The 14144-nt window shown below is 36.1% G+C and overlaps 1 protein-coding gene across 3 annotated transcripts in view; it reads right to left on the bottom strand.

Annotated features, from left to right (window-relative positions):
* The window catches only part of Prex2 (phosphatidylinositol-3,4,5-trisphosphate dependent Rac exchange factor 2), a 294983-nt gene that overhangs the window by 20814 nt on the left and 260025 nt on the right, over positions 1-14144 (bottom strand). For all 3 annotated transcript variants that reach the window (XM_040294020.2, XM_005322936.5, XM_078017136.1), the window contains 2 exons: positions 10768-10870; positions 4313-4380 (listed from right to left, as the gene is read on the bottom strand). In XM_040294020.2, coding sequence (XP_040149954.2) covers positions 4313-4380; positions 10768-10870 — 171 coding nt within the window. The remainder of the gene's footprint in view (positions 1-4312; positions 4381-10767; positions 10871-14144) is intronic.

The following is a 14144-nucleotide window of genomic DNA, read 5'->3' as shown; positions in this document are numbered from 1 at the left end:
CCCATGAGATCTGGGCTGTGCCACCACATCCCATTACCTTGCTCTGCACGTTTGCACAGAATGTAACTAATGCCACTGGGTAGATGAGTCTGAAATGTCTGCCTTGCAAATTGGAGAAAAGGCTACTCTCTGTGATCACCTAATGAAATAATAGCTCTGGGTTCTGTGGAGCTGGACAGATTCAACTTCTGAGGCTTCTTGGAAGAGACTCAGGGTTATTTGAGTTCAGCCACATTTGTAATGGAAATTGTTGAGCTCTGGGAATTCAGAGCAGGCAGATGAAGTTTGGAAGTAAAATGTAATAGGTAAAGAGTTGGACTCCAACTCGGCTCTGAGGCATTTGTGTTTTGGCAGCTAAATTGTTGGGCACCGGGAGGCCTTTTTTTGCCCAACATCTGGGGCCCTTCCTGTATTCTCATTACACTCATGCATACCAGTGCCCTGCAGGAGTGAGGTCTGTTCCTGGCTCCACTTCCTCCTATTCCTGTTTGGGCTTAGGGAGCCATTTTTGGAGCTGGTGATTCCGTCCAAATTCAAATTAGCAGAGAGAAGAATTTTTAAACTTTATTCTATAGATCAGGCTTTTCATCTTTCTTTTCTTTAATATTTATTTTTTAGTTGTAGTTGTAGTTGGACACAATACCTTTATCTTATTTGTTTATTTATATGTGGTGCTGAGGATCGAACCCAGGGCCTCGCGCATGCTAGGTGAGCACTCTTCCGCTGAGTCACAACCCCAGCCCATGCTCTTTATCTTTCTATATAGCAAAAATATAAGATGTATTAATGGAGACAACAAAGTAAATGTCTCTTCTGAGGTTCCCAAGTACCAATGGTCCTCTATCTCAAGACAATTCTCTTTATCCTACAGATTGGAAAATAGAATCTCAAAAAACGAAGACCTCACTAAGATCACATAGCAGGATCTGGGACTCCTCAAAATCACTTCTCTTCTTTTCTTCATTTTTAACCACTATAGTACGATGTGGCCTTCCCACTACACAAATAAAGTCTTTATAGCACAATACTTCCGGATTTTGTGACATAACAGAAAACAATATGCCACAACTAGTGATCTGACATTTGGAATGTCATATTTGGTTGTTGATGAAAATTTGATAATTGCTTTGCAAACGTGAAACCCAAAGAGAGGAAGTCTGCCCCCAACCCCAACATCAGCGCCATTCAATCACAGCACATTCATCTGATCGCCCAAATCTATTTTTTCTTCCCATTCTATTGGACTGCAAGTGCCTAGAGCACATGGAATGCTTCTCATCACCTTGATATCCTAAAACCAAAAGTAGTTTCTGACACGTTTCAGACACTGATGCCTAGAGGGGAGTATGCAAAATGTGATGAAGCCAAGATGTCCAGGAAACCTATTCCCAGGAGTAGACTTTCTGTTGTCACTACTAAGAACCAACCGACCTCAGCACTATTAAACACTAACACTCCTCTCTCCAGCATTCTGATTCCGAAATTATTGCGTTCACTCTTTCTATGGTGTGACCACAGCCACTTCCTCCTTTTTTGAATTCCAGATCAACCAGCTCCTTCCACATTTCCAAGTGCTCTCCTTTGACTCTGTCACTCCTGTTCCTTTACTTTCTCTTCATTATTGGCATTTCTCTGGTAGGTTCTGGATCTTCTCCCATCTGTTATCCACTCACCATGGCAATAAAATTCACTTCTATATCCTCACTGACCTTCTAAATATTGATGACTCACAGGACCACAGCTCCACCTATTTGCCTCTCCTTGGCTTTGGAACAGTGTGTTGAACTGCCCACAAACATAGCCCACACGAAAGTCCCTGTGATCCACTATCTCAGTGGCAATAACCACCAACCCCTTATTACCCAAGTCAAAGATTTTATAGTCACTCTGGAATATTCCATTCCCCTATCTTCATTCAATTTGTGTCCAAAGACTAGTAAGTCTGCCTTCTAAGCATTGTTCTAATCTACCCTTCCACAGGGGTTCTCAATAGTCTCTTTTCAAAGTTCTATCTTCAGTCTTAGAAATAGACCCTTCTAATGTCACCTGAGACAAATTCTAAAAGTCAGATCTTCTTCCAAGTAGGAAGATTGTTGATGCTTCCCTATTGTCTTCAAGTTAAGATGAAAACTCTTCAGTATTTCTGATACGTGTCTTTCTGATCTGGGCCCTGCCTGCATCTCCAGCCTCCAGTGATTTATTCTTAAATCACTTTCAACTGTCAGTCACACAGACTCAAGTATGGTTCTCAGAATGTGATGTTTTCTCTGGGCCCCTGTGTCTAGACCAGGAGCATTCTGTGACCTTCCTTCTCCCTCCTTTGGCTGCGCATGATTCTTCCATGTTCTCATGACAATTGATGCTCAGTTTGTGACACAGTTATTATCACATGTAGTGTACTATGATGGAGATGGGTTGGGGGATTTGAACCAAAGACCATCTCAGGCAGAGAGAGCACACTAGACTTTTGTGAAGGTACCTTCCAGAAACACTATCCTAGCTTTGCCTGTGGGTGGTCTGAGCTTGAGAGGCAAATGTGTCTTTCAACTCACTGCCTTTGAGGATGGAGTGCTGTTCCAGCTGAGTAGGAATCCCAGCCCTCTGTGCTCAGAATTCTCTCTGCGCCCTCCAAGGACAGCCTCTCACATTCCACCTTTGCTTACAATGATGTTTTCCTCACCAAGCCTACTTAACTAAAAGCTCCTTGAGGGCCAGAGCTACTTCTATTTCAAGTTTACATTTTTCATGAGGCACAGCAGACTGGGCTGCATTTCTTGGGTCCTAAATAGATGCTTGTAGAATGAATAAAAGAGTAACTAAAATCCATTTTTTTAAATTACTCTTAATCTCTCAGGGTTATTATTTTAACTTTATAGCTGGCTAATTTTATTGGGCTTCATTTCAAGTATTACATAAACCAATAAAGAAGAAAGTGAGTTCATCAGTTGCTTTTCTTGTGTTCAGCTTGCATATTGGCTTATTGATCAGGATGCTAAAGTCTTATCTCAGACTCACTGTTTATTAGTGCTTATAAGATCTAGCTAAAAACATCCTGTGAGCCATTATCTTGTTTCTTTTTTTTTTTTATTGGGACTTTAACACTTCAGTGGGTCTGTTATATAATATACCATGTCTGCTCAAGGCATTGAGGAGACAATGCTTATGTGAAATGATTCTTCAGCAATAGAAACTGGGAGATTCTAATCTAATCAACTGTGGAAGATAACGATAACAAGACGAGGATTAAATGGAGTTTGCACTAAAAAGAAATGCAACTATAAAATGAATGCTCCATCCATTTCAGGGTGGGGGATATGTTTTTCCTTTACAAAGAAATTTCACTTCCCATGTAGTTTTTCAGAATGAAATATAACTTCACAAATGCTGCAGTCTTCATTCTTGCTCTGGTAATGTTGTTGCAAATAAAAACAAATAAAACACTGTCTATGACAGTGTTTGCAGGAGCCTACTTCCTGTCCAAAGGCAATTGTATAAAAGCAATTGCATGTAGAAGAAATTAGTTAGCTTTGTCCCACTCCAAGATAGATGACTGCCAATCCTAATCACCAGGGAAACTGAGCGGAATACATTTTTTCTGTGGATGCTAACTATGTTCATCTGTCTTAAAGGTAGACTGGAGTCCTTTCTTATGATGATGCGTGAACTGTGAATATTTAGCATCTCAGACAATAGCCCTGTTGATATGCTTACTCACTCACATGTTCTTGAAATCAGTTTAGATATTGGATGTCTACGGTGAGCAAAGGAATAAAATCTAAAATCCATACTGACTCCTGAAAATTCCTATTCAGGTTGGGCACAGAAACATGTCCACAAAATACCACAGCATAATATAATAACATAAGGGCTATCATACAGCAATATACAAGATACCTAAACCAGAAAAAAGGAACACAAATAAGACTACTAGCAGAAGATGATAACTAAAGTAGATTTTGTGGGTTAAGTAGGAGTCTTCCATATAGACACAGATAGGAAAGACAATCCCAATAGAGGAAAGAATATGCATGATAATAGAAGGATAAATGAAAATGGCATTTTGGTTGTAGACCCAGTTAGTTGTATCCATGTGGACTTTTTTTTTAATTCATAATGGAATGTGCAAAATAGGATGGTATCCATTTAATTCTGATCATTTATCCCTAATCACACTTAGTGGCTGGGTGTTTCTGAGGTCAATCCCCAGGAATACTATAAGTATGATAGTGGGCATATCCTAAAGTAGGTATTTTAGCCATGCAGAACAAAAGCTGGTGAACCCTCTGGAAAGAGAAGGCAGGGAGGTACTTACCTTGGAGCTGATTGAGGGGTCCGGTCTCTCACTCCCAAATTCTTTGCTGTGTTCTGAACTCTTGCTCCCTGAAGTCAGGAAAATCACTTTTAGCTCTATACTGTATTACTATTTATTTAAATATCATTAATATCTGAATGTAGAATACTTATTCCAACAATATATTTAACATCCAGAGAGACTGGATAAGGACTAAGAGAAATCACCACCTGAACATCTTTGAAATTAATGCTTTTAAGAATCAAAATATGGCAAGAAGGTGTTGTAAGGCTGCGCATGGTGGTATACACGTGTATTCCCAGTGATTCAGGAGGCTGAGCCAGGAGGATAGCAAGTTCAAGGTCAGCCTCAGCAATTTGCCAAGGATCTAAACAAATTAGGGAGACCTTGTTTCTAACTAAAAACTAACAAGAAGTGGGGGTATGCCTCAGTTGTAGATCCCTTGGGTTCAATTCCCAGTGGCAAAGGTGGGGGGAGAAAATATGCTATGCTGTTCAAAATGATTAATTATTATTCCTAAAGACATCTGAATCATTCAAATAAGTTTAACAGCTTCCTGTTCAACATCCCATCTATGTCTTTATTCCTAGACACAATAATTAATAACTTCAAATGCTGAAAATAGGAAACAAACAAGGTATAAACACCTGCTGTCCCACCACCTTCTTGGAACAGCCAGGCACCTGTTTTTCCTTAGCTGAATAGTTGACTATTTTAAACTTAATAATATTTAGCAAGAAAATGCTTTCTGAAATAGTTCTAAAGCAACTCCTGGAAAAGCCACATCAATATGGATCTCTGAAGTTTAAGAATTTTAACTCAAAGTTTATAGTTTAAATATGATCTTCTTTTCTTTGGTTTTGGGACCAGGGATTGAACCCAGGGGCACTCAACCACTAAGCTATCCCTAATACTTTTTGTGTATTTTATTTAGAGACAAGGTCTCACTGAGTTGCTTAGGGCCTTGCTAAGTTGCTGAAGACTTTGAACTTGAGATCCTTTTGCTTCAGCCTCCTGAATTGCTGGGATTATAGGCATGTGCCACAGCACCAGACAAAGATGATCTTCAGGAATTAAAAAGTTTCTAAAACTGGTCAAGTTCATGAATAAAGTTATAATTACTGTCCAGTTCCTAATGGAAATTAGTTACCATAGAGAACAAAACAGCAGAGGTTTTTTTTGGCATAGCTAAAGGAAGGGTGCTTAAGAAACTGCGAAATTGGAGCTGGGGTTGTGGCTCAGTGGTAGAGTGCTTGCCTAGCTCATGTAAGGCACTGGGTTGGATCCTTAGAACACATAAAAATAAATAAAGGTATTATGTCTATCTACAACTAAAAATATACATTTAAAAAAAAAGAAACTGAAATGTTCTAAATTCCAAATACTGAACTAAGTCAAGGAAAGAGAAAAAGGGAGGAAAAAAAACACCTCAAAAAAATTCTCTTAAGATGGACCTAATAAAAAGGCAAATAGGGAAACAGTGGTACTGGTGACAAAAAAGACAGGACGGATTAAAGAATTGCAATTAAGTAGCTAAAACTTTCCACTTTAAAGTGATTTTAGATTTAGAGAAAATTTATAAAAATAGAACAGAGATTTTTCTTCATGCTTCATCCTTTTTCTCCTAATGTTTACCCTTTACTTAATCACAGTACAATGATAAAAACCAGGAACTGTATTGGTACAATACAATTAACTATATGGCACATCTGATTCCAGTTCCATATTTTCCCCAATTTCCTTTTCCAGAACCCAATCCTGGATCCCCTACTGCATTTTGTTTCACATCTGCTTTTTCCCCCTGACAGTTCCTTAATATCTCCTTGTAACCTTAATTAACAGGCTGGTCATTATTTTGCAGACTGTCTTCATTTATGTTTATCTGATGTCTTCTCATGATTAGGTAGAGAAAAAGCATTTTAAAAAAATAATAAAATCACAGAAGTGATGTTGTGCCCTTCTCTGTGCATTATATTTGGGGACATATGATGCCAATAGATCTTATGACCTGGAACATTAACTTTGATCACTTGACTTAAGGGGCCTTATTTTCCCACTGCAACATTCCCACCTTGCCTTCGCAGACTTAACAAAGACGCTGGAAAGAGGATATGAGACTTTCCAAACATCCTGCTTCTCTTTGAACTTTCACTCACTATTTTAGCCTCCACTGGTATTTTTTTGTCTGCAACAAAATTAGTGTAGTGTTTATGAACTGGGATTCTGTAAAGAAGGATTATTTTCCCCCAATTATTTAATTATTCAATTATATATTTAACTCAGCATGGACTTGGATATATTGGTTTTACTGTATGAGATATCCACTATTTTTATTAATTTTTTTTTTTTACTCAAAGCATTCTAGTTTTGACTAATGGGGGCTCTTTCTGGCTGCTTCTTGTACCCTTTTGATATACACTCATTATGTTTTAATTTTAGTGTGTCTTTATTTTCTGCACTTCAAGATATTCTAGGTTCATTTTCTCTGTCTCAGTTAGTAATTCATCTCTTCTCCAAGGGTCTTGGCTCTTTTCATTGGAATACAGTATTTAGAAACCAGAACTTGGATACAGGATGTGCTCATTACTGCTGGTGATACAACTACTTCCAGGACTTTCCAGCAGACGGGGCTTATTTATTAACACAAACATACCATATTCATTCTTACATCTATCTGTATCTATGTGTGTTGTGTGTATGGACCCATTAGTCATACTGATATTGCTAATTCCAACCTAGTACCACAGGGTTCATTAAAGATTCCAGCCTTCACCCTTTCCTGATGTATGACTTCTTTTTCAGTCACTGAGGGTCTGACTTCTCATTACTTATGACATCTTTACTTATTTGTTCAATCCTAGTGTACACATAAATTGGTTTATGAATTTTTAAGTCATATCCATGTGAAAAACAGATTCACTAACAAGACCCCAGTATTCACATTTAATTCTTTGTCTATAGTGTCATAATATTCCATTAAGTAGTGAATAGAAAGATTTTTTTGCTTTCTTTAAATGTGATGCTCACCATGCTGAATACATCACGTGGCATTGTTTTACCTTGAACCCATCTATATAATTCTTCATATATTCAACTTAGATTCTTACACACTCATTCATATTGCTCCCTTTGCCTAAATGCCCTCCATAATACTCTTTTCTCTGTCTGCATTACATTTTTGTCTATGAGATGCAAATAAAATATCACCTTCATTTGCTAATAACAGGTTATTCAGTAAATCACTTAATGCTTTGAGTGCATTAAGTCTGTCGATTTATAGAATTCTCATTACAACGCTATGAGGCAAGTGCTATTAATATTCCTGTTAAAATAGTGAAAAAATTAAGAAATAAAGAAATTAAAACTCTTGTCCCAAATCACAGGATAATAAACAATAGAGGTGAGACTCCAACTGAGGCGGCTTGGCTCAAGAATCTGTGCTCTTAGCCATGATCAAATATTCACCTTGTGTGAGATGCCTTTTCCAATCTTCCCAGCTACAACCATTACTGAACAAACCTCATTTAGCACTAACTTTATACTAGGTATTATTCTAGGAAACTCTGATACCATAATGAATAAGTCTCAGTTTCCCAGTTATTGAGGGACCATGCTCCCTGTTCTGTATCCTGAAAGACTGAGGCTTTACACTTGCATGTGGGTGCCTGTATCCTGGCAATTTGCCTACATATTCCACCATGAGACTAGGCCAGGACTTCATCACACTCAAGTCTTTTCTTGGTGACTAGTAGGATCCTTGACACCAAAGGTATGAAGACAGAATATGTTGGAATCCCAGCTTTTACTAAAAAGATCAAAAACAATTTTTGCATAGGCTTCCTAAAAGGACATTTGGTATGCATATTTTCTAGCATGGAAAACTTTAATAAGTTTATAATGAAAATAAAATTTTAGACTTCAATATTTTCAGATCACCTGGTTATATAAAAGAGCTGCTTATGGTTATTGTAAATATTATCAAAAAGTACAAGTTATATGGTCACTTTCCCTTCTATCTTGTATCCTTTCTTTAAACTCAAGCAACAAATTAAAATACCATGTGTACAAAATATACACATGAAAATAATACTGAAATTATAAATAAGAATAAATCATATCAAAAAGTTCATTTCTAGAAAGAAATTGAAGATCTTAGCTTATTCATTGTATTGTTTATTATGTATTGCAAAACTTCAATATATAGCTAATAAACCATTATACCTTAAAATACAAAAATTCAAATTGATAATGAAATCATTCAAATACTTCAAGTTATAGTAAAGATAAAAACTTTTCTAACCTCTCTATCTCTGAAAAGTTGAGTCTAAATGGTTAAATATTTTTCTCTGAGGTTGGAAAGCAAAAAGGACAGAAAATCCAAGTTCTAGCCTTGATTTAGATTTGTATTCTAATTTCTCAGATTCTAAGTGTGTAAGAATTGGCTTGGAGACTGGATCCCGGCCAATAAACCCACCATGTACTTTGGCTGAATACTGAAAAGAAGATTGGCCTCAGAAAGAATACTGTAGAAACATCTGCTTGCTTTCCCTAAAAGAGAGCCCTAGGCCCTAAGATCTTCCACAAAGAAGTTTTAAACCAGTTATTTGGGATGCATAACTTGGTGCTGAGAAATCAGCAAAAAAAGGAAGAAAGTATTCTAAATGTATTTATTTTAAAAAATAAGGAGCAGGAAAGAGTGATAAATACTAAAAAAATAATACAGCTCAGAAATCAATAAAGACATTACAAGAAACTGCATGACTTTTCAGTATTTTAAATGATATTCCAGATATCATGTATTAATACTGTATAAATATACCATGCGTTAAAGAGCTGTGCACCATGAAATGAGTTATTAGGCTTATAAAACATTGTCTTTACTTTATCTCTATTTCCATTTTCAGTTTTAGGAAGTTAAAGATATTAGAATCATGGCTATTCATTTCCACGATGTAGGAATGTATATGTAGTGACTTAGCCTCCTTAATGGAATATTCTAAAGAAAGGTGGATTCTTGCCATGTCACAATTTTGAGATGGCTCTTCCAAGTTCTCCTAGAAACTTACTCTAAGAGGGACACAATAAAATAAAATTATCGATGCAAATACAATTCTAATGTGACTAATCATAAGTTTATTTTGATTTACTTTTTAAAGGATAATTTGCATATCTACTCTCCAAAAATTCTTCCTGAGCCCTCTAGCAATTTGCATCTGTGTTTGTCCTTTGACAGCTGGACAACAGTTTATCCCAAACTTCTGGTAGACCTAACCTTTACTTAGTAAATCCTTTGACCTTCTAAGATCTTGGTTGTCAATCTTCGGTTCTTGGGTTCTTACCCAGAAGTGTCATGTATATGCCCTCACTGTACCTGATCTGTACAGTGCAGGTGCCAGCTCAGTGGTAATCTTTTGTTGATTTTTTTCATTGGCTTGGTTGACATTCTGTACTGTAATCTTGGGAGCAAGCCCAGAGGGATTTATGTGTCTGCTTAGGAGTTATACACTAAATCTTTGGTAAATACAAGCAGTCATAATTGCAAATGCATACCTTAAAAATTAATCACTCAATATCACTGGACAACTCGAACCAAAACAGCAAATAAAGAGATTTTCTATTGTAGTAGCTTAAAGGTGATAGAATAAAGTTAAAAAAAACTAGTATCTTTTGATTTTTTGTCATTCTGTAGGTTGTCTTTTCTTCTAGATGAAGCTTATTTCCTAATTAGTAAATTGAAATTAGTCCATTTTTTATTTTGGTTTTTTTAAAAGAATCTTACAAGTTAAAAACTAAGCTACTACTCTTTAAAAAAGCTATTGGGCGATGACATACAAAGTTCATTCTATTAATTCAGAGAGTACATTCCCAACTATGAGTATTCCAGTGACCTAAACACAGCCTAAAGGCTGTTTATTCATTCTCTAAAACAAAATTTGAAGTCAGCACTTTATCCTTGAAATAAAACATATACTTCTTAGCATAGCATGGAAGTCTGAGAGATCACCAGAAGTATGTAATAAGTAAGCAGATTGCTCAATTTTTTCCATCTTCTTTCTTGCCTCTGTCCCTCTCTCAATCCATTCCCCAAGATTTACTAAATCACCTACAACTTCCGGAAAACTCCAAATGTCCTTTATCTTGTCTCTTACACAAGCCCCTAGTCCATTCCTGTCCTAATTTGCATAGCCAATTCCCTTTACTCCTTGAGATTACTGCATAGACCTCTTTTTTTCCAGGGTTGTCCAAAATTCTTGGAGAACACTTACCTAAGAGTCTGTACCAAGTCCTCATCCCACGGTATTGCTTCTTACCCACGACTTACCTTACCAAGTCTTGTGTCTGGAAAAGTGCCCTATACATCAAGGCACCAGTCAGATACCTGACCTGATGAATGAACAAAGGAACCTTCAAACACAGGGAGTTCTAAAACTTCCCTAAACAGGCATTAGACTCACCTGTTTCCGCATCACATCTGTAGCCTGCATAATGTAGCGAGGAGGCAGCCCATGGCTCCTGGCTAGAATGATGGCTTGCTCCAGTGTCACACTCAGGGTGCACCTGTGTGCCAAGGCAAGAGGAAGTGAGAACTCACTGGTTTCTAAAACATTCTTCCAGACAGTGTGAACTATTGATTACAAGATCGGAAATCCACCAAAATCAAAGTAGCTAGACAATGAACCACTGATTTCTCTACCCAGAATACCTGAAAACAGGTTATCGAGTCACAATTAAGAATTCAAACTTGAAACGAACCTATAATGAGTTGTTTGTAAAAGAGCTCCTCCAAAGGAAATTAAATAACTTTTATAATTAACTATTATTTTTATTGATATTTTATGCAACTTAGAATAAATGAATTTGTAATGTTTATCATTCATTTCTACATATCGATAGTTATTACATTTCAACACATGCACAAATATCTTAGAAAAATAAGCAGTGAAATTCACTAAGGTCATGTCTGATTTCAAAAAATTGTTTTTTGGACTCAATCTAAAACACTATTTGTAAAAGTTTCAAAAGAAATTTAAATTAGTTATATGGAAATATAATGCAAGCATAGCCCTGAGAAATGTGTCCTAACCAGAAGTGAGGGGACTGGTCAGTCTTTGTACTTTTCTTTCCACTAAGCCTTTCTTTTATACCTTTCCACCTTTTCTCCACAGCAACCATTAAAGCCCATATTTAGTTGTTAGTATTTTCAGGTACCGGCCTCTGGATTGTTTAGGGATATTTTGCACACACTTTCAAAAAAAAAATGCTCATTGAGATGTTTTTCCTAAAATTTGTATTAGTGAATTTTACTTCCTTTCTTGACTTGTTGATAGTTTGATTACAGTCTTTTCTCCACTCTGGCACTGACCCCTGTACTGTCTGTTGTCCTACTCATATATTTTTCTTCTATAAATAACAGTAATAAGCAACAAATAGCAGTGAAATTGCTTCTGTGTGAGGAATATCTAACTCCTGATCCTTGGTTATGAGGCTGTAACACAAAAAGTCCAATACATTTGGTAGATTTTGATACTGATGAGTTGAGAAAAAGAGGGATTTAAAACATTACTGTTTAAATATTAGAATCTGACAAAATATAACATATATATAAATTCTAAGAAGAAACAATGTTAAGTTTATTGATTGCTCAATGACTTGAAAGGCATCATTCCTCATTACCATTACGGAGAATTCTTTGGAAAACCTTAAATAATGAACTTCTTGTTGTACATGATGTTCACGAATATTTGGTGTATGAGTCTTATAGGAATGCATATTGTTTTCTGTGCACATTCTGCAGAAGAATCCATGCCAATGAAGGCCAAGCAGAGTAACTGACAGTTCAAGTTTAAGAAATCAATTTTCTACAAAGCATTTAATTGCCTGCCTACTCAACAGACTGTAACCTTTTTCTCCTCTGTAAGGTCTCCTTTACTGCAACTTTAAATCTTTATTGATCCTAACATTTTAATCAATAATGCTCATTACACCAGCTGAATGACACTAAGGAAAAAAAATCTTTACCTTTTTCTAATCATACTGAAACACGTCTGTGCTTTCCTGGTAAAACGTGACTCACCCTACTCTACTTATGACAAACACTTACACACTATGAGGGTATTTTAACAGGCAGCCTATAATTTTTATCCATTCTCTTAATCCTTTCAAACTGACCTATTCCTCCCTTCCTCAAGCTGTAGTAAACAGAAGTACAGCAGCAAATTATCTGCCAGAGACTAAAAAGATTTTACTATGATCAGAAAATCAATACGGCCAGTAACATGGTCCCTGACAGGGGAACCTCAAAGTGTCACTGTTTTAGAACCAAAGCACATCACCTCCCAGAAAAATCCACCATCAAATGGATACATATATTTTCTTTCCAAAGTATCCAAAATGAATAGCTGCACCTACATTTGTCCTTTCATATTAAATACTGTGTATATCAAATTAGGTCCCAAGATTGTCTTGAAGTTTTTAAAAATATGTGAAAGTGACAAACATGTAAATGTTGGAAATATTTTCTGTATTTGATTCAGGATTGCCTAGTATTTCCACTCACAGCATCACAAATATTCTATCATCTTAAATTAAGCACACAAATAAAAGCCTAGCAGTAATCCACAACTTTGCTGTCAATAGATCATTATTTGCCTCATAACCTTTTATCTTCTTTCAACTGTATCCATCTGAATGCCTAGAAGAAAAAAAAATCAGCATTTGCAAGACATATTTTGATTCTGGTGTTCTCTAAAAGCCTCTAGATCCAGAAAATGGCACATGGCTTTGCAATGGCACTTAAATGTATACTCAAGAGTCTGGTTTTATAAGGCATCATTTGATTTTATAGGTTCTTTAAATTACTAGAAAGTCTGGTCTGGTAACCTTGGGCAAGAGTGTGAAAGGAACATTCTGAAGGCCAGGAACTCTAAGCAAATCCCATTCAATACAAAGTTTGTTATCTGACCAGCCAATTTCCTTTCTATTATTATCCCTAGTTTCATATTAGACAGTTAAATTAAAATTCAAGTAAAGTTATATTTTTATATCATCTGGAAAATATGGACCTTCAAAATTTTCAGATCCCTCTAGCTGCTATGTCAGTAAAAATTTTTGGACAACTCCTTTCCTAGATGTTGCAAAAATAATAGAATAAATGTCACAGACTAGCATGTATTCTTCCTAAAAAGACATACATATTCACTGAGAAAATTTTCCCATAATGTCCGTAATAAGACATTCTAAGTACTGGCTCTGCCCTGTACTTGTGAGGAAGTGCACTTGATGGAATGATAAAATTGCACAGAAATTGTTCATTTCCCCACAGAAAGGAAAAGAAAAGAGTCAATGTATCTGTGCTTCTCATTAATATATTTTCTTGACATATTTTATATTGAGAATAGAGCCCAAATCACTCAGAGTTAATATAGTTCAATATGATAGATGAAACCTAGAGTTAATGGGTCCAACTAAATGTAAGACACCTCAATTCAGCAATTCTATGAAAGAAAAACAAAGAAGTACTTTCTTATTCATTTAACAATTTATATATATATATATAAAATTTATGTCTGGGTGTATATATATTTTCTGTATTTGCTTTCCTGATAAAACATGACATATACACACACATTATATATATATATATATATATATATATATATATAGCCCCCCTTGGGGTCTACTTTGTACCTACAAATACCATTAGGTGCTGACAGAAGTGAATTCACAGCAAAGCTAAAAATGCTTGGTTTTTAGAGCCCCTTACTTGCACAGACCTTTTTTCAAGGTTCTTGTAGGGGCCTTGAAATATACTCTCAGTCACATGTGAAATTTG

The sequence above is a fragment of the Ictidomys tridecemlineatus genome, chromosome 7 (genome assembly GCF_052094955.1).
Source record: "Ictidomys tridecemlineatus isolate mIctTri1 chromosome 7, mIctTri1.hap1, whole genome shotgun sequence".
NCBI lineage: Eukaryota > Metazoa > Chordata > Mammalia > Rodentia > Sciuridae > Ictidomys > Ictidomys tridecemlineatus.
This window is presented reverse-complemented; position numbering and strand designations above follow the sequence as displayed.